This window comes from Barbatula barbatula (genome assembly GCF_947034865.1).
Source record: "Barbatula barbatula genome assembly, chromosome: 16".
Lineage (NCBI taxonomy): Eukaryota > Metazoa > Chordata > Actinopteri > Cypriniformes > Nemacheilidae > Barbatula > Barbatula barbatula.
Genome location: NC_136779.1, coordinates 4,053,227 through 4,075,517, shown reverse-complemented (window position 1 = coordinate 4,075,517; position 22,291 = coordinate 4,053,227). Strand labels below are relative to the sequence as shown.

Below are 22,291 nucleotides of genomic sequence, written 5' to 3'. Positions count from 1 at the left end.
GAATTGACTCGTGCAAAGGGAAAATCACTTTGTCTGCTGAGTTCCCTGTAATTGTTAATGGACTGGAGAGCAACATGTGGGTTTGTCCGCTGACAAAGTGGGAAAGAATGTTTGTCTGTAGTTTTGCTGATAAAAACCACAGCCAAGGTTCTGTGGAACATTACAGTATTTTCAAATGCATTTGAAGTGACTTCAACGTAGCTGCTTAAAGGGACGGTTCACCTAAAAATAAAAATCCTGTCATGATTTACTCAAGTTGTTCAAAGTCTGTATACATTTCTTTGTTCTGGTGACTATAGTCAGTGATGGCCAAGAACTGTTTGGTTACAAGCATTCTTCCAAATAAATGAATATAGATTTGGAACGAGGGTGAGTTAATGAAGACAGACTTTTCATTTTTGGGTGAACTGTTCCTTTAATAGAAAAGCTCACAAAAAGTCATTTATTTATTCGCACTCATGTCCTTCCAAACCCGCTTCAAAAAGTACAAACACATAATAAAAGCACCATAGAGTACTTTCAAAGATCTGACGTTTGATTTACATTCAAATTGTCACTGTGTTCAAAATAACCACATACATCTATTTTATCTTTTATGCTCTAGAAAGGATTGGAACAAAACAATGGCGCAAAAATGACATGTAATTTGAACCATTTTTTGAAATATCAGCCTTTCCATTGCAGAACCTAATATTTCACATCTTCAGAGATTTCTCCATGTGAGATTCCCCAACAGATCCTCTCTCTTTGTTACCCCATTGTGGTTTTCTCCCTGAGGTCTGCGTCTTTACTAAAATAACATTCTTTGTTGCAGGAGGCACCCCGGGGCCAGAACAGGAAAAGACTGAGAACCATCTGCCCTTGTTAAAATTAAATTGTGGATGTTTGATAAATCTATTAACCCCATTATGAAGTAGACAGCTTGGTTTGCTGAGTGGCCAGTTATGACCAGGTGGTCTGATAACCCTCGGTTCTTTCTGTCAACAAAGTAAGATGAGATTCAAAGGGGCCTCGTGCCAGTGATCCATCTCCTGACACACATTCTGAAGCACACACACCCACATACGCACAAGCACAAAAAAATTAGTCAGTGTGTCCTGTCTTCAACTGTACCTGTGTTGAATATGTCCTGTACAGGCATGATCCGTTGATATCATTTCTTATGTACCCCGAAACACTAAATGCTCTAGGCCTCATAGGTTTCAGCTTAATTGAAACATAAGAGTACTCTATATTTAACCGGTACTGTGCATCTAGAGGGAATGTGGTGTACTACTGCATGCCATAAATGTGTAGAGCACAACGCATTTTCTGAATATTAAGAAGTACAGTAAAGACGTGCTAACTAGAAACCGCATGCAGTTGAAAATAAGTCTGAAAAAGTCATTTGGTCTTTAAGGGGAGAGTTCACCCAAAATATAAAGTTTACTCAACCTCATGTCATTCCAGATCTGTTTGACTTTCTTTCTTCTGCAGAACACAAAAGAAGATGTTTGGAAGAACGTTGGTAACCAGACAACACTAGCCTCCATTGACTTCCATTGTATGGACACAAATCTCAAAATATCTTCTTTTGCGTTCCACTGAAAGAGTCGTGAACATGTTTTGAATGACATGGACGTGAACAAATGGTCACAGCATTTTTATTTTCTGGTAAACTATCCTTTTCAGCCGATATTGTTTTTGTCCCTCCCAATTGGGCTCAATAATATGGACAGCGCAGCAATCTGATGCAATGATCTCAAGTCATTCTCATCAATTTTAATAAGAGTCTCGTGTTAGGTCAAGATAAACGTTTTGTATGGCTCCGACAATAGACACACAAATGGACAAAAGGCCCTTCTTTTGGATCGTCAAACAAGAATTTACATAGATAATTGATGGGAGTGTCAGATTTAAACTGCCACATGCAAATGGTTATCGAATGCGTGGATGAAACTGCCGTGCTTTTATTGTGAATCAATGCTCTCTGAAGGCTCGGCAAGGATGGGTTTCATGTTAACACTATGAGACCTGACACTGGCCAGTATTTCAGGGATCAGATGGATTGAACGAGAGAGAGAGAGAGAGAGAGAGAGAGAACTTGACTCTCGATCACTCAAATTGCTCAGGTTTCCATGCTGTAGAGGGTTGTGATGGAGGTGAGATCAGGCCGTTTCGTCTACATTCCTCTTTGTTGCCGGGCAATAAAATCCGTATCCCACTCTTCCGTTATTTTCTACACAAACACACGCAGAACACAAAGTATGGCAATGCTGACACATAGGAAATGAGTGTTTTACTATCTAAACACCATTGAAATTCACGGAAATTGGACTAGGAAAGGGCTCAGTCGGGTCTCCATCAGACTGTCAGTCAGAGAAGCCTAAACATCCTGCTCTGTTAAACTAGTGCTCTACTGTATCTTTCCTCACACTACCTGTCATATGCAGTGCTACACGCGCTATTTAATCTTTCATGACCTCATCCCCCGTTTACATCAGCATTGAAGTTTAGCTGTCGGCACTCCTAGAAATCTGTGATTATGTGATGCCTCTGTACATTGGCCAGTCTCTAAGTCATCCCAGTAACATACAATAAAAATGTTTTTAGAAGTTTTTCACATCCGCAGTATGACAACCACAGTTAATAGTATATGCACTGTACCTGCTTATGGTCGGTGTTTGTAGGGGTTGCCATCACACCTGAACAGAAGAGTCAATGAGCCATTAAATCTGATCAGCAATAGCAACCCCCCCACTGAGCCATAGGCATCTGGGGCCTCATTTATAAAATGTCGCATAGAAACCGTCCTAAATGTGATTTTATGATCATTCATAGGACGAACGTACACACAGAAACTGTGTGTACACATCTTTTACAGATATAAAATCGATACATTCCCAAATAGCTGAATAGTTTAAGATCTCCGTCTTGTCAACAGTATATAATAGAGCACCCGTCAACGTCCAAATCCTTTACAAGCAGCAAGAATAGCTTATATTTTTAAAAACCTGCAGCACTCAGAAAAGCAAAAGTGCTTAATGTACATTTTAAATGATTAAATACTGTGTTTCCAAAGAAATCTTTTTTTATATTGATTGCATAAGCAAAACCAAGTGACTAATAACAATGATATATGGCAAAAAATGTAAATCGTGAGATACGTAGTGGAATAGATATGGAATATACAGTATATGAGGTTTCAGGGTTTCAGAAGGACTGCAGAGATATACAGTTGAGGAAAAATTAAGAGAAAACTGCAAAAATCTATTTTCAGGTTTCCTGACTCGAGACGTTTTAGTCTCTTTTTACAACATTAATTGCGGTTGCAAAAGTGACGTTGATTCAATGCAGTTAAAACTGACAAGTCATCAAGCTGAGAATGGGAACATTTTCCATTGGCTGCCCAGAATTTGATTGTTACACTACAATAAAAAGACAGAAAATCTGAAGTTGCACTGTGACTGGTGAAATTGCTATGCCTAAAGTAAAGAGAATGACTTAATTTGATCCGCTTTTTGGATCATTACAAATTAAGTAAGTGGTCTTAAAGAGGATTCTCTTTTCTGTCTCTGTCTTGACCGTCTCATTTGGACTCGAACCTCTTTGGGAATGGACTTGACTTGAACTCAAACCTCTTCAGACTTGGTTGGGTCTCGGTCTTAACTAGTCCTGGTCTTGGCCTCGACAAAGGTGGACTTGACTACAGCCCTGTGTCCTACAGAAGGTGACTTTATACCAATTCTGAGGTTTGTTTTTGTTGCAATTCAACAGACACTGAACAAGCAAAGGCAAACTTGAGCGGTTTCTTAATTCTTACCTAAGCTGCAAGTGAAGGGAAAAAGAATGCATGTATATATAGATCAATAAAACTCAATTACACTTTATGTAGTAGAATTTACACTGTTAACTCTGATCTATTTTATTGACATGCACAATGACGTTCTTGTTCAGTTTATCCTGTTTGCTTTGGTTGACATTTGTTTTTTTTAAATCAATGCTTTAAAATGTTTGAGTCCTTGAATGAAAAACTTGCATGTGGCAATGTGGGAAAGATTGTATGTGACACTTGGAATTTCACAGTTCAGGTGCCATTTATACCGAGCTGTGAATCTCCGAAAATATTTCCCAATGGGTGGTCTGTTTAATGGAATATGGAGGCCAATGTAAAGCCTCACTTTACATTTTGAAGTCTGCATGATCCTAATTTAGGTTTGTGTATAACAAAGAACATTTGCTCTATTTCCTTAGCTATGTTTCCCTCGAACGTTTTCATCCATGTCTGAAGCTTTTAACAGGTCGGTTATCGCTGGTGAGCGATGTGGTCATTAATGCATCTAATTTGGCTCAAAGACCAAACCATAGTGGAGTGCTAATGTTTACAATAGTTTTGTAGAAACTTCACTGTAGGTCTCGTGGAAAATCCTTGAAGGTTCCGAGTACGGTACAGTATTGGATAACATAGTGGAACTGCACAGGCGCCAATGATCAGATTAGGTTAAACCGCATGGAAAGCAATGGCAGATAAACCTTCACAGGGGGAATTTATCCTTTTAAAAAGTGCTGGTCTTAATAAAGGTCTAGACATACGGCTGGGCCACCGGACATCTAGGCGAAATGTAAATATAGCGCAGCATATTTGTTTTTTAGATGAAAGGATATACGATTTGTCATGGGCAATGAAATACTGTACACCATATCTGAACTGAGATGTTTTGTTGAAAAGCAATGAGATGTGTGTCAGGTATTTTACTACGTTCATAGACAACACAGGGTGGCTTAAAACCATCTTTCCATTTTAGAATCACTATAAAACTGAAAGACCGATATTTTGCATTTCTAAAGCTAGTTTGGTTGCCAGGTGATATTCAAACTAGACACATTAATGCAGAGCGTGCCATGTGCCAACATCTCAGCCATGTGCCAAGTGTAGGTTTACAGTGATGATCACCTTTCTGAAACCTAAAATGACTGACTGGAATGTACATACATGAGCATGGAAGCCATCGTAAATCCCCAAGACAAGTGCACATCAAGTATGGCATTTCCTCATGATGCTTATTGCTTTAGTTAAAACCTATTTTAATATATTTGAACACTTAAAGACATCTTAATAGAATTGAAAACATCTAACAAGTGCAAGTGTTTTCCACACTTCCACATCAAATGTTCAGCCCACAAAGAGAGAAAAAAGATGCATTAGAGAGAAAAATACTGTAGACATCAAGAACCGAACGAAAGAGGGAGACCTCATAAACCACCGCACATATCTGACAGCACGCTCGGGCTACAGTCGGGCTGTACGGCATGAATACCGGGCTCTGTTAGCCGTTCCAGTCATCACATTCTTTCAGAGCCACACGGCCCAGCGGAGGAGAGGCCACCAACCGGGAGCCTGGCCAGGATCAAGCTTACAATACATCCAGTCTGCACACAGTCCTGCCAACGACCCCGTCACGCTCCCGAAATGCCACGGCTCATTGTCTGTCTGTTTCGTCTGACGTAGGTGTGAAGAGCATTGCAGTCTTTGAGGATCGCTGAACTCTCAATTTGAGATTAAGGCTAATGGTAGATCAACTCACCGATCGACGCTGTGTTGAGAAGTCGTTGTTTTGCTATAACATCACATCTTAGTGGGTTATGAGAACGCCAGTATAGAAGTTAACAATCATTAAATAATGGACAAATGCATTGCACCTAGAGTTTACAGTAGGCCTACCTACTTCACTTTAAAGAATACAGGGGCATGTCTTCAGATTCAGTTTGATCTAATTCTATGTAAAGTAAGTCTCTATACCATCTTTGAGTGTTGTGTTTTTCTTCTTCCTTCCAGAACCCGTAGGGCCAGCGGTGGACATTTCTCACCTTCTCTACAGGATTTCCTGTAGAATATTAACACAACATATTTTTCATAATCTACTCCTCCAGCTACAGAAATGGCTATTGCTGAAGATCATAAGATCCATCTTAATACCGTGATGCCATTCCTTCTTGCTCAAGATTGAAGTGGAAAAGCGTTTAATTGTGTTTTAAATGCATGCCTAATCCCTCCATAAAGTGGTAATCCTGGGTGTTTCTCGAGTAAACAGATTTGGCGCACCGTAAGGAATGAGGTTGATGCATTTGCGCAAGTCCTTTCTGTGGTAAGATGATCAGCTGACACGGTGATCAAAATGAGTTATTTTGTTTGTTATGCTTTAAAAGCATTTTTATGGTCTTGGGAAATCGTTGCTGTCTTATCTTGTTTAGCAACTCTATGGTCTGCCCCCTATGGTCACCAACGGTACTACAGCAGTCTGATGTCTATCAGATGTCCAATGTTTGAATCCTGAGCTTATCCAACTGTGGAAGAAGTGAGTCATCAGGCAGAATTTTATACACATACCAACATTAACACACACACTGAAAGAGAAAACAGACGAATTAATCTCAAGATTAGTATATCATGTGTCTTATATTATATTACAGGATCAATTGGTGTTTCTAAAAGCAAACTGTTGTTTGTAACGTTTTAACATATGGCAACTGTGCACAGATTTGACTGACATACAAAAGCACACATTTTGAAGAGAGTACGTTTTTCAAATATCTGAATTAAGATTGAAATGTAGCAATAAATATCCCATGTAGCAAAGATGATTGATTTAATGCTGAATCAATATTGAGAATAACCATTATTTTCATTGTCTAATTCAAATTCACTCACACATTTACCAGCAGGAATAAACCTTACACAAACTAATTTTAGGTGTATTTTAAAAGTATCACAACAAAATGTGTCCCATCAGAGGTCATACGTACTGACTCAGCAGACCCCGATGGGCGTTTTCTCTCTCGAGCTGAACTGGTGAGCTGGTGTGACTGCGGAAAGGGGTGTGGATCTCACTTGCCCAGCGGACATACTCTGAGTCCACAAGAAAAAAAGTGTGTTTCCATGTAAACGTGACTAACTCGGTCCACATTGTTGGGGAATGAGCTTTGAAATATCTTTATCATAAGTCACAGGAATTTTTCTTTTTGTCTAATAGATGCTTGAAATAACACTTACACTTTGACAACGACTGTTTAGACTCGTTTTAATGACAACACAAAACAAACAAAATCTTTGTTCAAAGGTCCAGTGTATAAAATGTAGCCGCACCTAGTGGTGAGGTTGCAAATTACATCCAGGGGCTCACTCCACCCCCACCCATTCATTTCGAAGCACTACGGTGGCTGACACAGAATTAAGATGTTGTCAGGTTTTCGCTTCTTTGTCGAAGGAGATAACGAGATAACGAATTTGCAAGTTGAAGTTTTTACACGTTGAACATTCAAACAGATACCATAAATACATCATACAACATTTATTTTGTGTTTTATCCAACTCATTTACTTAGTAAATGCTATTTCAAGTTTTGTGAACTGGAAGCTTAATGAATCTTAATCTGCTGTAAACTATGGTCTGATTTACAGTTCTGTGCTTGGTATATTGGTTTCACCCAAGCAGAACTGCTCTCATATCCCCAGTATGAAACATCACGGAGGTACTGTAAATGCTGAAAAACTTTGGCCGACTTCAGCAGCAGCCCGTACGATGAATCATAGTCTCGTGGTGCAGCCTGCTCATCCATCCACGCGCATGGGTATGCAGCTGCCCAGAACTATCCAAATGTTCAACACAGTTTCCCTGAAATTCGTGACATGGTCACTAAATTGAATCTATTGATTTGTGTTCATGGACATGAATTTCTCCTTTTTCATGTCACTCAGCACGACTTCAATCTAATGTATTTTAACATGAAGTATCTTTCATTTGTATAAAGATACTGATGGGAATTCTTACCTACTTTGCGATGTGTCTCATTCGTGTGAATTTGCACGATCTCATTTGTATCTTTTTATTATGATTTGACTTAGCCACTGTAAGGGGCAGGGTTAGATTAGGGTGGGCCTTTATCGTTGCTTTGCCACCTCATAAAATCTGTGCGTTTTAGCAAAATCTGCCTTTGCGTCTGTGATTTTAGGGTTTTATATTGAAAGTCGGTCTCAGTGACACAGAAAAAAAGTCACGCTGACTTAAACGATAAAAGGGGAGTTTCGTGTCCATGAACACAAATCAAGAGATTTCATACATTTCATGCTCATGTCTCGAACTGCCATGAGACTTGGTTGCAATGTCACAATAGAGTACAAAAAAGCTTGGAACCAAAGCAGTTTTACCTCAACAGAATGTGTAATATATATATCTTTTTGAAGGTGATAAGTCAGTAAGCCATGGTGTTTTAGAAGGTCACATATTTAACGTTTTGGATGAATTTATGAACGTGGTCTCAAGTTACCCCCCCAGACACACCGCCATAAAGCACCCTATGTCTCTTTCAGTTAAAAGTGACAATTGATGGATATCTGGAATTTCGGGATGCGCATTTTGTTTAGATTTAGGAACTGTATTCTTACAAATTGCTTTTATTCAGAGAAAGAAAAAAAATGATAGACCACACAGTGAGATTTCAAACCATGCTGTTTTTAAACCTACATGAACAATAAATGGAAATACATGTAATTGTTTCAATTTGACATTATTTGTAATGAAACCTGTATTAAATTAGGAACTACAGCAAAGTTGTGGTTTCAAGGGCGTTATATACAGTACATTACAGTAAATGTCTTTCGACCCGATTGTGTGTATTAAACACAGTCTATGCATATAAAGAGGTGTTAAATCTGTGTGCACTTGATCCCAGGCCAGAAAGTTTCCCTGCTGTATGAATAAGATTCTTATCAGTCTTCTTTTTCTCAAATATCTCTCAGTCAGAAAACAGACATCGATTGTCTGGAAAAATGTGTGAAGCACGCTACATTCTGGCCAGGCCTTTCCAGTATGTGCAAAATTAAATCCAGAAAGGGAAAAGTATGGAAAGTGGCTATGGTTCAGATCAGAAAATAGGGTTTTGTATCGCTCTATTTGTGGGGTGACATTTTCCACTCTCTCTCTTTCATCCATCAACCCGCTCGCTCTGTGTGTCTGAAATGTCATCAATCTCCGCTCGAACGGCTTTTATCAAGACACTTCTTTTGGTTCTGTATCAGCACTGCGTTGTCCGATGGAGAACAGAGCTATTCTTTCAGCCAGTGGGAAGGCAAAATTTGGGAGAGAGCGTCGGTTCATGAAAACAGCTGTTTGTTTCACCGCACAGTGCTTTTCTCGGTTTTGATGAGGTGAATGAACAATAAGCGGTCGAGTTTTTGTCAGAATAATGAGGGGCAGATGGGAACAATTGTAAAGTTTATTTCTGTTTCTGTCTAGAAACATGTGTATTCATTTCACGTTGAGACATAAAACAGTTGATTTGAGCAATGACTGTCATTTTTAGATGTTTGATATTGTTCCTCTCTTGCCTGAATACTTAACCGAGGTAGTGAGTTTCAGTCTTTCACTTTTGACTTTGACATGCATTTGTGTAGCATGTGCCTTTGAGGAACAGTTCATCCAAAAATAAACATTCTGTCATCATTTACTTATTTACTCTTGTAAAACCAAAGCAATTTATACAGAGTTGGAACAACTCCAGTGTGAGTGAATTAGTACAGAATTTCTATTTTTGGGTGAAAATTCGTCAGTCTTGAATCATTTGATGGTCAGTGTGATTTTTAGAATATTTATATTTTAATGTCTTACACCAGCCGGCCAATTTTGAAAGGCACACTGTAAGTCACATGTTTGATCTAGTTGTAAGTCCCATCAGTACCCACATGGCTTTGGTTCATTTATTTTGAACGGACAGAATCCCAACAGCTGAGAATGCAGAGCTTCCCGTGAATGTGAACCTTACGCGAACGTGACGAACGAGGCCGTGCTATACACCTCTCCTATGTTTGGAAACCCGTAAGCCGATGTCAGTGTAACATTTTAGAATAACAGTGGTGTCGTCAAAACTGTAAAATAATTACCTATTAACCACCAGTGCATAACATATGCGATAACAAGATTGTATCATGATGATGTAACAGAAGTATAGAAATGTTGAAAATACCAATCATGAAAGCAAAATAAAGTATGTCGTGATTATTATTTTTACACCCGCCTTCAAGCAAAACCAAGAAGCAAATCACAGTCCATGGCTGTCACCAATTAAAGAACTATTGGCGATTTAAAAAAAGGTCACGCCCATTGATGCCCGCCCAAACGTTCTGTTTTAACAAGAAGCACAGAAATGACAACGGTACTCTTCAAGCGAAATCTTTTATATAACACAGACTGACACATGATATTATTGCTCACTCTCGGTTTCTCTCAATGTGTGTGGTTAGTCTCCAGTTGTTGGAGCTTTGACCGTTTTCATGTGCCCATCAAAAGTCAGGCCTCCCAAAACGGAACTCCCTCGGTGGGATGACTGAACGATAGAGTCCTCCCTTAACCTCTAGTCTACAGCTGCCTGGGATAGCAGAGGGACAATCACGAGAGGCCTGTATTTTAATGACCTGCTGAAATTCAGTTCCCGCCTTTAAGAACAGCTGCAAGCTTGGAACCATCTATGGAGATGAGAGTGGTCAGAAGGGGATGAGATGGCTGGGGTCAGGTGTATGTGGTTTGCCCCAGTATGGCAGACTGTCGCAGGAGTCCGTAGTTGCCAACTCTTGTACGGTCCAACTCATACCTACACAGAAATATAAAAATATTGCTATCGGTGTCTTGAAACACAGATTGTCCATTAAACACCCTTCTGTATAGATGTCATAACACATCTCCAAGAATGCGCTTTAAAAAATAAATATAATATATAAATATATAATTAACATAATACATTTTTATGTTTTTTCTTCAAATTTAAATAACTTGCTTCGCCTCTAAAACAACATTCTGAATAATTACACTAAAAATGTATAATATACAAAAATAAACTAATTACAGACATACTGTCGTTTCCATGCAACACCACATTATTTCCAGCCGACTATTTAGTTCGACTCTGAAGTGCTTCACAAAAACGTGTTGATTTTAAACGTGTAACGTATATGTTTTTAAAGATTAAATAGCAACAACAAACAACATTAAATGCTACAGCCTGTCATTTTTAAAGGTCCAGTGTATGACATTTAGCGGCATCTAGCAGTGAGTTCACTTCATCACTCACCTCTCCCTTTCCAAGTACTAAGGTGGCTGACACGGGACTAAGATGTTATCACGTTTTGGCACCTTTGCTGAATGTGATGTTTTTATGGGCTCTGTAAAGCAGTTCGTCCGTTAATGATGTTTTATTAACAAAGTCCGGGAGGAGCTTGTGCAGATATCTAACCCGGCTGGCTTTGCATGACCAATCTCACATTCGGATAACTAACCTGGCTGGCTTCCTATAACCAATCTCACCAATCATCTTTTAGCCCGGGAAAAAACCTCTACAGAAAAACAAGATTGCATTCTCTCAACATTTTCGCAGCATCCCTCCTCCACCCCAACTCCATAAGCCTATATTTACCCAGCATAACAGGGGGGAACGACTTGAGTCCGGGCACACACCGGACCCGGGGCCCTCTTCCCGGACAAGGGGCGCTCGAACGTCAAATACGCATAATATCCGTCCCCCATCAGTAGTTGTTATAGGCGAGATGAACTTGTGAAAGGGCTACTGTAGAAACAACATGGAGAATTCCATGTAAAGGGAACCACGGTGCGTGTGGATAGAAACAGCTCATTCTAAGGTAATAAAAACATAAAGCTTCATTATGTAAGGTCTTTATACATGTATATTGTATTTCTGTCAATAGATGCTCTAAAAAATTGGAGCTTTAACTAAAGACATGTTCAATCTTTTGCTGTTTCACTTGGCTGTGATCCTTAAATGAACTCATTGCAGAAAATCTCAGTTTGGTGCGAGCATTCTGAAACCTCACATGAACTTCAGTGTCACACATTACTCATATGGAGGAGTGGAATACCGCTTATTATTATCTGAGGGTTTGTGTATCGGAAATGCCGTTTAAGCTTTTGGTTCAGTGACGCTATTCCACCCACTTTTGTGAATTATCCTTAAATGAAAACCCTTTCTTTCACACTTTCTCTTTGTGTGGGTGGTCACAGTCAGATGGTCAGGTCTTTTCCAAACTCTGTTTCTTTTGACGGGCAGCTTTATCCAACAGTGTGGCCAAAAATGATAGGGCAGCCATATTATTCGGCCCACGTGTCTTCCTACCACAAACATTGATATCATACCATCATCCTACATCGAAATTTTGAAACAATTTTTAAAAGAGACGCATAAGAGGGAGGGGAGGAGGAATGGGATTATGACTGCACCAATGACAGACACCTTTAATGCCAAAACTGACAGAAATAGATCTGTGGGTTTGGAAGTGTTCATATTTGGGAAGAAAAAAGGACATTTTGCGGTTTATTGTGTTGCTGTACGAACTTTAAAAGACAAATGTCTGGCAATGACTTGTTGCAGCCCGTGATATTTTAGCCACTGATATTTTAGGTCATGATTCCCTCATATACTTCTTTGTCTTCTAATGCGGCAGACTTGGAATGCGCTGCGCTGGCCGATGAAGCTTTCTCTGTTGCTTCACTATACACAAACACATTCAGGATAGAGAGTTCACATACTATTACAGTTACGTTTTCCCTTTAAAACCTTAAGATTGTTATTTCATTTTTATGCCATTGGGTTTCCCCAAAGCATTAATTCAGCCAGAATAAAAATTTCCATGAATCTATTTCTGCCATACATAATAAACCTTGTGTATCATCTCTAAAATGTAGCAAAGCTTTTTTCTTAAAATTATCTTTGTAAAATTCCCACATTAAAAACATGTCAACTGAATCGTCTGAATCATCATAATGTAATTGAAATGAGTCACTTTATCGGTTGTAGCCGAAGAACCCTTTCTTTCCACACCATAAGATTGTTTTCAGTAGTTTCATTTTAACTCCCAGTTGCATTGCATTGTTTTGTTTTACTATCCATACATCCGTCTATGTATTTCTCCAAACCCACTCATCTTCTGCAGGGTCACCAGAGCATCTTGGGTCACAGGCTACAAACATGTTCATAGTTACACGCATAAACATGCAGAAGGAAGATATTTAATCTCGATAACATCTGTGGCATGCTGTTCATTCCTACAGAGTTTCGACTCACCCGTCAGGTTGTAAAAACATAAAAATCACTTTACAATAAATGCATTTCAAGTGCAAGTCAGTGAGGCAAAAGATGAAGCCACGAGCCACTAAACATGTTATCAGAAAATCCCTTATTAATATAAGGGTCAGTGCAAAATTAATCCGCTTTTAACTGTGTAAAAATACACTCGTTCTTTTGTTCTGTTATGTTCATTTCACAAGAAGAGATGTCAAATAGATCTAAAAGTAATAATTCAGTCTTTTATTTAACTGGACTAGTATTTAGTATCTTGAAATTTAAGACTGCTATGTTTGTTCTGTGCTACCGCTGATGGCGTTCTTGGATCTTTACACGGTCTTTGGCAAAGAGGTGAGCTTTGCTGTGTTTCCTGCTGGCACTTCAAAGAATGTTCTCAGGTTTTCCGAACCTCTGTAGAGAGGAATAATGTTTCGGGATGGGCACCACTAAAAATAAGTGTAATGAATGCGGCTTTTATTTGAGACAGCTTAACGGAAGAAATGTGTAATAGAGAACAAGAGAAAAATGGAAAACTGCTATCAGACAAAAAAGACTTTCTGATAGATTTCACAAGAACTGACAGGAAGATTTTATCTGCATTGCTATTTTCCACCGAAATACAGTACGGAAGAAACGCTCTATACTGTAAGTGTACAAAAAGTGGAAAATAAACGTTATGGACGGTTGTCCTGTACCTTTAAAACTGAAGGCTTCGGGAATGTATGTGGCCTTTGGTAGCAACTCTGGTAACATACATGGCATCCGAAGCATGCAGGCCAGGGCGGGTTTCACCACTTATAAATACACCCACTAGACAAGGCCTAAATTCACAGTGTAACCTCCCCTCTCATGCCTATAAGAGAGAGAGAGCGAGTGTGTGTGGTTAGCTGTATAACCACAGTATATTATGTCAGTATGCATGTGTGAGTTCAGGATTTCACTGTTGATAGACTCTGGTGTGCACAACTATTGAATGTGCCTGGAGGTGGCATTTAAACCGGTTTTAAAACCTCACTGTGAGCTTATGTAAAAGGGAGAGAGGGTATAACTTTTGAGTATAGTTTGTTTCCGGAGTGATAATTTCTAAATATTGCTCTACACTCAAAGACACTTAATAAAAGTTTATTTTAAATATACTTCATGTAGTAAATACTAGTACTAGTACACATCTAAGTGTACTATTTGGATGAACTTGATAGGACCATCAAAATGTTGATCTACAATGCATCTTCAAACCATTTGTAGAGCCATCTAACTCACCGATCTTCATGAATAAAGTCTACACTTAGCTTTCTGTTTCGTCATGGTAAATCCCTCCAATCTGTAGTAAACAGTATTACACACCAGCAGATGCTTATCTCCGCCCTTGAACCAGATCCGTTGGCATGACAAACTCCCCTAACAACCAGCTATGGCCACACTGGTGATGAGCCTGTTCGAGGCAGTCGCGCAGCTCCTCCTGCTGCCGCTCTTGTTTACAGTGTAAATATTAAGGATCAGAATCACACCGTCACATGACCCAGAACATTCATTTGCAATTCAAACTTGAAAACCCTGATGTAGCCAGGTGAAAAGACGAAACAGTATGTTAGTGGTGAGACTGATAAAGGAAGTCATCGTTTCATTTTGTTCATGAAGTGAGTAGCTGCATCCGATGTTAATCTCCATTTCCATTGATCCTTAAAAGACGGAAACAAAATGGCATCGGTTTTACTAGATCCAGTCATATCCCGGCTACATCTCCATTGCAGAGAGGAGCTGTTGTATGAAGGACCTTTGTGAAACAGGAAGGAAGTTCTCCTCACTCCACCCAGCAGGGGCCAAGGCCTGAACTTGTCAAGTGTCTCTACAATGACAACAGGAAACAAAAAGAGAAAGGGTGAAAAGGCAACAACATTACACTGGATGTCTGTACTTGGAGAGGTTTCCGGGCACCCTGCTTGGACACGAGTTAACAGAAATGTTATCCGACAAAAAGGGGATCAAATAAACATTTTTACAAATATACATCGATACAATACAAAATCTGGGGTTTATAAATATTATTACAAATTTGGAATAAAAAAGAAAACGGCCTGTTCCAGGGTAATAAAACCTTTTCAATTATGCACCTTTTTATGTAACTGGTACAATTTTATGTACCGTATCATAGGGGTATAGACATACAGTAGGTGCCAAAAAACACTGGGCTTGTGTCATTATTTCTGGAGTACTTTATCGCCCTCTTTACAAAATCTTGCAATCCATTGCACGACTACTGTAATGCGCTACTTAGTGGTTGTCCTGCATCATCAATAACATACTACAGTTAGTTCAGAATGCAGCTGCCAGACTTCTAACCAGGTCCAGAAAATACGATCACATAACCCCAATGTTATCAACCCTTCACTGGCTACCCATTAAGTATCGTATTGACTTTAAAGTTCTTTAAATCACTTATAAAGCCTTAAAGGGTTTATCCCCTACCTACCTAACAGAGCTTCTACCATCCAGCCAGCCATCACGCTCTCTATGATCTCAAAACTCAGGACTTTAGATAACACCTAGAATAACTAAATCCACCAAAGCAGGTCGAGCTTTCTCATACGTAGCATCTTAACTCTGGAATAGCCTTCCCGATACTATTCGAGGTTTCGGACACACTCTCCCAATTGAAATAGATTAAAGACACATCTTTTCGGCCAAGCATTCACTTAATGTTCTATAAACACCATGTACTATGCTGTGTTTGACCTTTTTTGTGTTGTTCAGATTTTCTTATTTTCTCCAGTAAAGCTGCTTTGGATCAATGCACATTTTGAAAAGCGCTGTATAAATAAAATTGAATTGTTACAGTGCGTCTGGTGTACGCGATGCTTCTTCTAGATTCAAGAACATCACACAGAAAGGTCAGGGCTAAACCTCTAATAAAAACAGAGGGAACGAGAGATGAATGCTTTTTATATTAACCGCGCATGCATTCATCAAACAATTGTACTGTTATGTCTAAACATTATTATAATGTCTTCTTTGAATCAGGATACCATTTACAGTAATTACCCATAATCCCTAGCACCTAAGAAAAAGGTATGCCACTATGTAGCAGATTGAACATTAACATCATTCTGACACGCCCTTGCAAATGAGGCTTAAGCCTCGAGGAACATTCATCTCCTAATTTTCTCATATTTATTAATCAAGAAATCTATTACATTCTCCATATTCAAACAAAATCTGTGAAAGACGATTTAAAAGTGTATCTGTCAGTCTTTGATGACTAAAATAGCAAATATAAAACAATATATACCTTGGCTGACTAATAGATATGTTCTAGATATATCTTGCACAGTTCCCTGCAACTGGATTACATATTGCATTATAATCATCATAACAGTATCTTAGAATAATGTTTTTTAAGTAAGGTCTGCGTAAAGTTCAAAGCTGTGCTCCTGGCCTACAAGACCACCACCGGGTCTGCACCATCGTATCTTCACTCGCTAATGCAGATCTATGTTCCTGCCAGATCACTGCGGTCTGCAAAGGAACAACTACTAGTGGTACCATCCCAAAAAGGAAAAAAGTCACTCTCCCGTACCTTCTCTGGATCTGTTCCACATTTGTGGAATGATCTACCTGCTGCTACGAGATCAACAGACTCGGTTGCCATCTTCAAAAAACGCATCTCTTCCGTCAACATGTCGCAGATTGATATTAACCTTATTATTTTCCCTTTCTTTCTTCTTATTCAATATACATATATATACTAACCTCACTATTCTTAGCTTTGTATACTGTGGTGGGCTTTAATGGTCTAGTTTTTATGCACTTATATATTTTGTTGCCTATGATGTTATAATTGCTTCCAATGTTTGGATAAAAGCGTCTGCCAAATGACTAAATATACATTTACATTTATTCATTTGGCAGACGCTTTTATCCAAAGCGACTTACAAGTAGTTTTTTTTACAGTGTCACATTACTGCAGAGCAATCAGGGGAAAGGTGTATTGCACAAGGGCCCTTCAGTCATGACCTGCTGGCACTGAGATTTGAACCAGCAACCTTCTGATCACAAGCGCAACGCTCTGTAAATGTATTTGCTGCCATCTCCTGGTCAATATAAACAATAAAACACACAAAAATAAATAAAAACAGTTTAGTCTATATTTTGATATATATATGCGTGTGCGTGTGCGTGTGCGTGTGCGTGTGCGTGTGCGTGTGCGTGTGCGTGTGCGTGTGCGTGTATGTATGTATATGATGTATGTGTATGTGTATATGTGTAATATATATTATATATTATATGTGTAATAATAATATATATACGTGTAAAGTAATATATATATATATATATATATATATATATATATATATATATTAGATTTTAAACGTTTAGCTACTTAGATTGCACCCTTTTCATTAGACTGATCTTCCGACTTCTGGACGGTAACGCCCGCCTTCTTTTATTTGATTGGCCACCGTAATCAGGTTGACATTGACGAGCCTGTTAGACACATGATGCTGGAAGACCTGTGATCATTGAGCGCATCAGTCAAATACATCACGTCTTTTATTACACAGATCAGGGAAAAATGCATCAGTGGCGGGTCCCGCAAAACAATCAATCTCGCTCTGGTAAGTTTTTTCAGGCAATAATTGTCAATGCAAATATTGTAGAATAAATGTCAATAGCCACGTACGTTGTTAGTATAATGACGCAATCGAATTACTATAGACATCTCTGAGATACATCGTTGATATAACACATTTGTATGATTTTGTTTGTCATCTTTAGCGAAAGATCCGTATGGACGTGATAGACGAAAGGCTCCTTTAGAAAGTGGTAAGACCGAAACAAATAGTTTCGCACAAAAACTACATTTAATGCATATATGCATTGTAAAGAAATCTCTGTAAAAGTGTTTGACTCACTATGTAAAGCACTTTTACCTTTAAACCTTTGTATGAAATGACCTATGAACAATTTTCCTAGTCTTAAAAACTTGTCCCTAACCCCACACCTAATGTTTACCATAGTAGTTATCATTTGGCACCACACCCGGAAGTGCAGGAGATATATTTCTACAGCAAGACACAATGCTCCGATTATAACACAAATATTAATACACTTAAAAAACTTTTAGGGACATTGTGTGGAAAAAATATGCTTGAAAGCTTTTGCAAAAAAACGTTACTACAAAACATTTACATTAAAATTATGAGTGAAAATCTTGACAATGTTACACACTGTATTCAGATTACACATTAATGCTCTCATGCGGAATTTAAACTGGTTTTAGTTATACCACACTATGTAGTACTGAAGTTAAGAACGATTTTTAGTAGCCTAGTGATCTTTGGCTTTTGCAGTTTACAGACGATCCCTTCGATCTTGTCTCGGCCTGCTCCCGTCCCGGAAAATTAATTTAAAGTTCATTGTATACGTTACATAGAATGATCTCCGTTTCAGAAAGGAGTTTTAGTTGAGTATATTAACCCTGATATGAGGGAAACTCCGGGTTTACCGTTTCAGAATGCGAGGTATGTCAAACCCGAGAAAGCGGGGTAACTCCCGTTTCTAAAAGAGAGGTATCTCGGAGTCAGTAACCATAGGAACTTTTTTAGTAAAGCAGGTTTTCTTTAGTATCCCAGAGTTTCTTTCCATCCTCCCCCTTTTAAAGCGCAAGTGGTGTACCGCATTCATTCATTAATATAATCAATCATGGCATACATTTTGATCACACAGAGACCATCTCAGTGACTAAATGTGTCATATTTGCTTTTATAGAGGATCCTGTATGTGAAGAGGCTGCATTCATTCATAGGGATGTACTTCAGGAGAGCAATTTAGGAGCCGAGTGGAATGTTGTCATTTCCCTGTGCACTGTGCCGTTTTTCTTTACAGTGGATTAGATATATACAAATATAGCTCATCCATCCCTACATCAATAACATCAGCCATCGTACGTGTATACGTCAGAGCATCTTTTCTATGGACGATGAGAAATGACTTAATAAAGTGCATGAATAAAGAAATGAATAAATACAGACATACATGCAGAAGCGATAAATGTAATAAACAATTTATTTTAACATGCAGACATTCCAATTCAAATCTGCTCAGAGTCTAACTTTGCATGCGCCCTACAGGTGTCCTATACACCATGACGTCTCATTTGCATAACTAGAGCACTGGTGGCGAGTGAGAAAATAAAATTTTTTGTACAAACAACATACTTATTCCTGTTGTTTTATTTAAACAATCAGTAAATCCACTGAATGCAGAGCAGAAAGTGCTTTCTGCCACCGTGTTGCCATGTGAATCGTAATATCGGCGGTCCATTGATCACGGCTTGTCGTAGTTGTGGTGCAAGCGCTTAACTCAAGGTAAGTTGATAGAACGAACTCACATCAGCTGTTCTGTAACCGCATCTCGGTGTAAATCTACTCAGAGTTCACATTTTACCTCTGTGTTAGTTGAACCTCCTTTTGCGTTGTTCGAGATAATGCAAAAGCTTTAAAAAATTTTTTTTTCACCCAATGTCCCTAAAAGGGCTCTTTAGAAATTGTTTTATTTCGTTTTGGGAATTAATATTTAAGGCAAGTGTTTATAATATGTCATGAGTTTCACTTTAGTTTTATGTAGCAAATAATTTGTTGGCAAATAATGTGCTACAATAGTACAAATTAAACTGTTTATTTGTAGGGAGGACCAGGCGAAGTCAAATATGCAATCCCTACATGCAAGATCCACCAGGTGAGAGAGTAAAACAATAAGGGAAAAAAGTAAATGTCTAGGTTTATCGTATTCTTGTGTGATCATAAAAATAAATGTTATCTTTAGTTCAGTTCAGTTACTTTCTAAACTAGAGAAACATTAAATATGAATTAAACATGTTGACATGTCTTCTGCAGATCCCTTGCTAGTTATGATCATTTCCGACCTGCATCCACATACCATAGTTGAAGAGCCTGGCTTTGTGCAATTATTTCAGTCTATAAAGTACAACTGTCCAACGGCTAACGTTATACTCTCAGAGCTTCAAACATTGTTTTTAAAAACAACAGGATTTGTGCAAGACCACCTTGAAAGAGTGCACAATGTCACGCTAACTTGTGAAGCATGGAAAACCAGAGCAAGCAAAACATATATGACCACTTCTTGTCACCTGATTGATGACGGTTGGACTCGGAAGTCATTGGTTTTGGAAACCACACCGCTTCCAGAAGACTACGAACCGAGCAATGTTGTTGTGCAGCTTTTGAGAATAGCAAAAAATTGGAGAATAGAAAAGAAGATTAAAGTGGTAGTGACAAATGTTGATCGGATGGAAAAGGAAATGGAGAAATGTGGATGGGAGCACATAGCCTGTTTTGCCAAGGAACTGGATGATGTCTTCAAAATAACACTCATAGTTTCCTCAGACTGGAGAGAGCTGGTACAAAGATGTTGTGACATTGCAGAGTATTTTTCCCAAAATGTTGAAGCACAGAGTCAACTCAAGAAGGCACAGTCAAAGTGTCATTTGTCATCCTATAACCTGGTCGAGTGCAAGGCTGATAAATGGATTTCTAGCCTGCAAATGCTAGAAACAATCGAAGCGCAACGAGAAGCTATAAGTGAAGTACTAATTAAAGCAAGTAAAGTTGACTTGTTGTTAAGTGAACATGAACATAACAACATAAATAAGGCAATTCTATGCCTCAGAGCATTGCAGTGCACCCTAACAGCTAAAACGGCAAAACAATACAGTTTGCTGTCAGACATTATACCACAGGTGGAGGAAATAAAAAACAAACTGACCGAGTTGCAACAAAGTCAAAATGAGTTTGCTAAGGAATTAGAATTACGATTCTTTGGTCATTTTTATGAAATCATCAAAAACGATTGGCTGACACTAAGCACAGCGCTTGACCTGAGATACAGAGACATTGTGCTCTCTGACAAAGATAAAACAACACACATAAAGAACAAGATCATTTGTGAAATGGATGGCGACCATGAGGGGCTCTTTAGACAGCCAAAACTGTTTAAAAAGCCAGACAATTTTGAGGAAGCTCTAAACAGGTACTTGAAAAAATGTATGTTGCCGAAACATTTGGATCCACTTGCAGTCTGGAACTTCTCAAAAGACGAAGACTTGGACTTAAGTGAAGTTGCACGCAAATACCTGACTGTCGTGTCTACCGCAGTTCCAGGTGACGTTGTCTCCGACATGGAAAAAGCCAAACTAGTGGCTGGTCGGAGAAGTAGCTTGGATCCAGAACATCTAAATATGATGTTGTTTCTAAATGGCAACAGTTCCTATCTTAGGGAACAAAGATCCTGTTTTTCACATAACCTGTTGGAAAAACTCTCAATTTAAAATTTGGAGTAAACCAAGCGTCTCAACCAAAATTTTGTCAGAAAAGGGTTGACATTTTTTTTTTAAATAAAGGCTTACATCTTCTCATTTCAAACCTTTAAGGCTTTCTTTCTTCTCCCAAAATACGATTTTAAGTTTGTAATCAAACAAGGTGGGACACTTCTGCTGTAGGACACCAAACCAATGCGAGTCAATGGGCACACCCGTTGTTATTTTTCTAAACATCTTTTGTGTTCTGCAGAGAAAGAAAGTAATTCCGGTTTGAAATGACAAGAGGTAGCCTATGTAAATAATGAGAGAATTTGCATATTTGTATAACCTCTCCCTAAGTACGTACTGAGTAAAAATATGTATAGCTATTGTACTAAATGAAAAAATATGCAGGTTGCTGTGGCCCTCCAGTAATTCACTTCATTCAACAAATCTGTTGGGCTGTGCATTGACCCAGCGCTGTGCTGCTTCGCACTGACACTGCTTTTATGTCCACAATTTTGCCTTATTGTTTCATTTAAACACAACTTTGTCTGTATTATTCCCTTTGTTTTTCAGTATCTCTTCTGTTAAGAACTAAAGCACGTTAAATTACCTTTATGTATGAAATGATCTATAGAAATAAACTTGTTTCAATGAATGATCACATGGTACAGTTACACAACATACAGTACTCCCACTTCTGACACAATAAGGATAAAACACAGGAAAAATCCTTCATAATTTAATTTCAATTTTGCACTTTTAAAGTGCCACAAAATGTAAATATAGTGCATACGTGTGGATTATAATAAACAGCCTTATTGCAAATCTATTGTCCTCGTAGATAGGTTAGGCAGTATACTGTATAGCC

At 38.6% G+C, this 22,291-nt stretch overlaps 1 protein-coding gene across 1 annotated transcript; it reads left to right on the top strand.

Moving 5' to 3' along the window:
* The first annotated feature begins 17,563 nt into the window (after positions 1-17,563).
* On the top strand, positions 17,564-22,070 carry LOC306905384 (zinc finger BED domain-containing protein 4-like). The gene is made up of 4 exons (XM_079475955.1): positions 17,564-17,716; positions 17,877-17,924; positions 19,788-19,838; positions 19,997-22,070. Exons 1-4 carry the CDS (start codon positions 17,674-17,676, stop codon positions 21,445-21,447), a joined length of 1,593 nt encoding a protein of 530 aa, XP_079332081.1. The 5' UTR covers positions 17,564-17,673; the 3' UTR covers positions 21,448-22,070.
* The last annotated feature ends 221 nt before the right edge of the window (positions 22,071-22,291 follow it).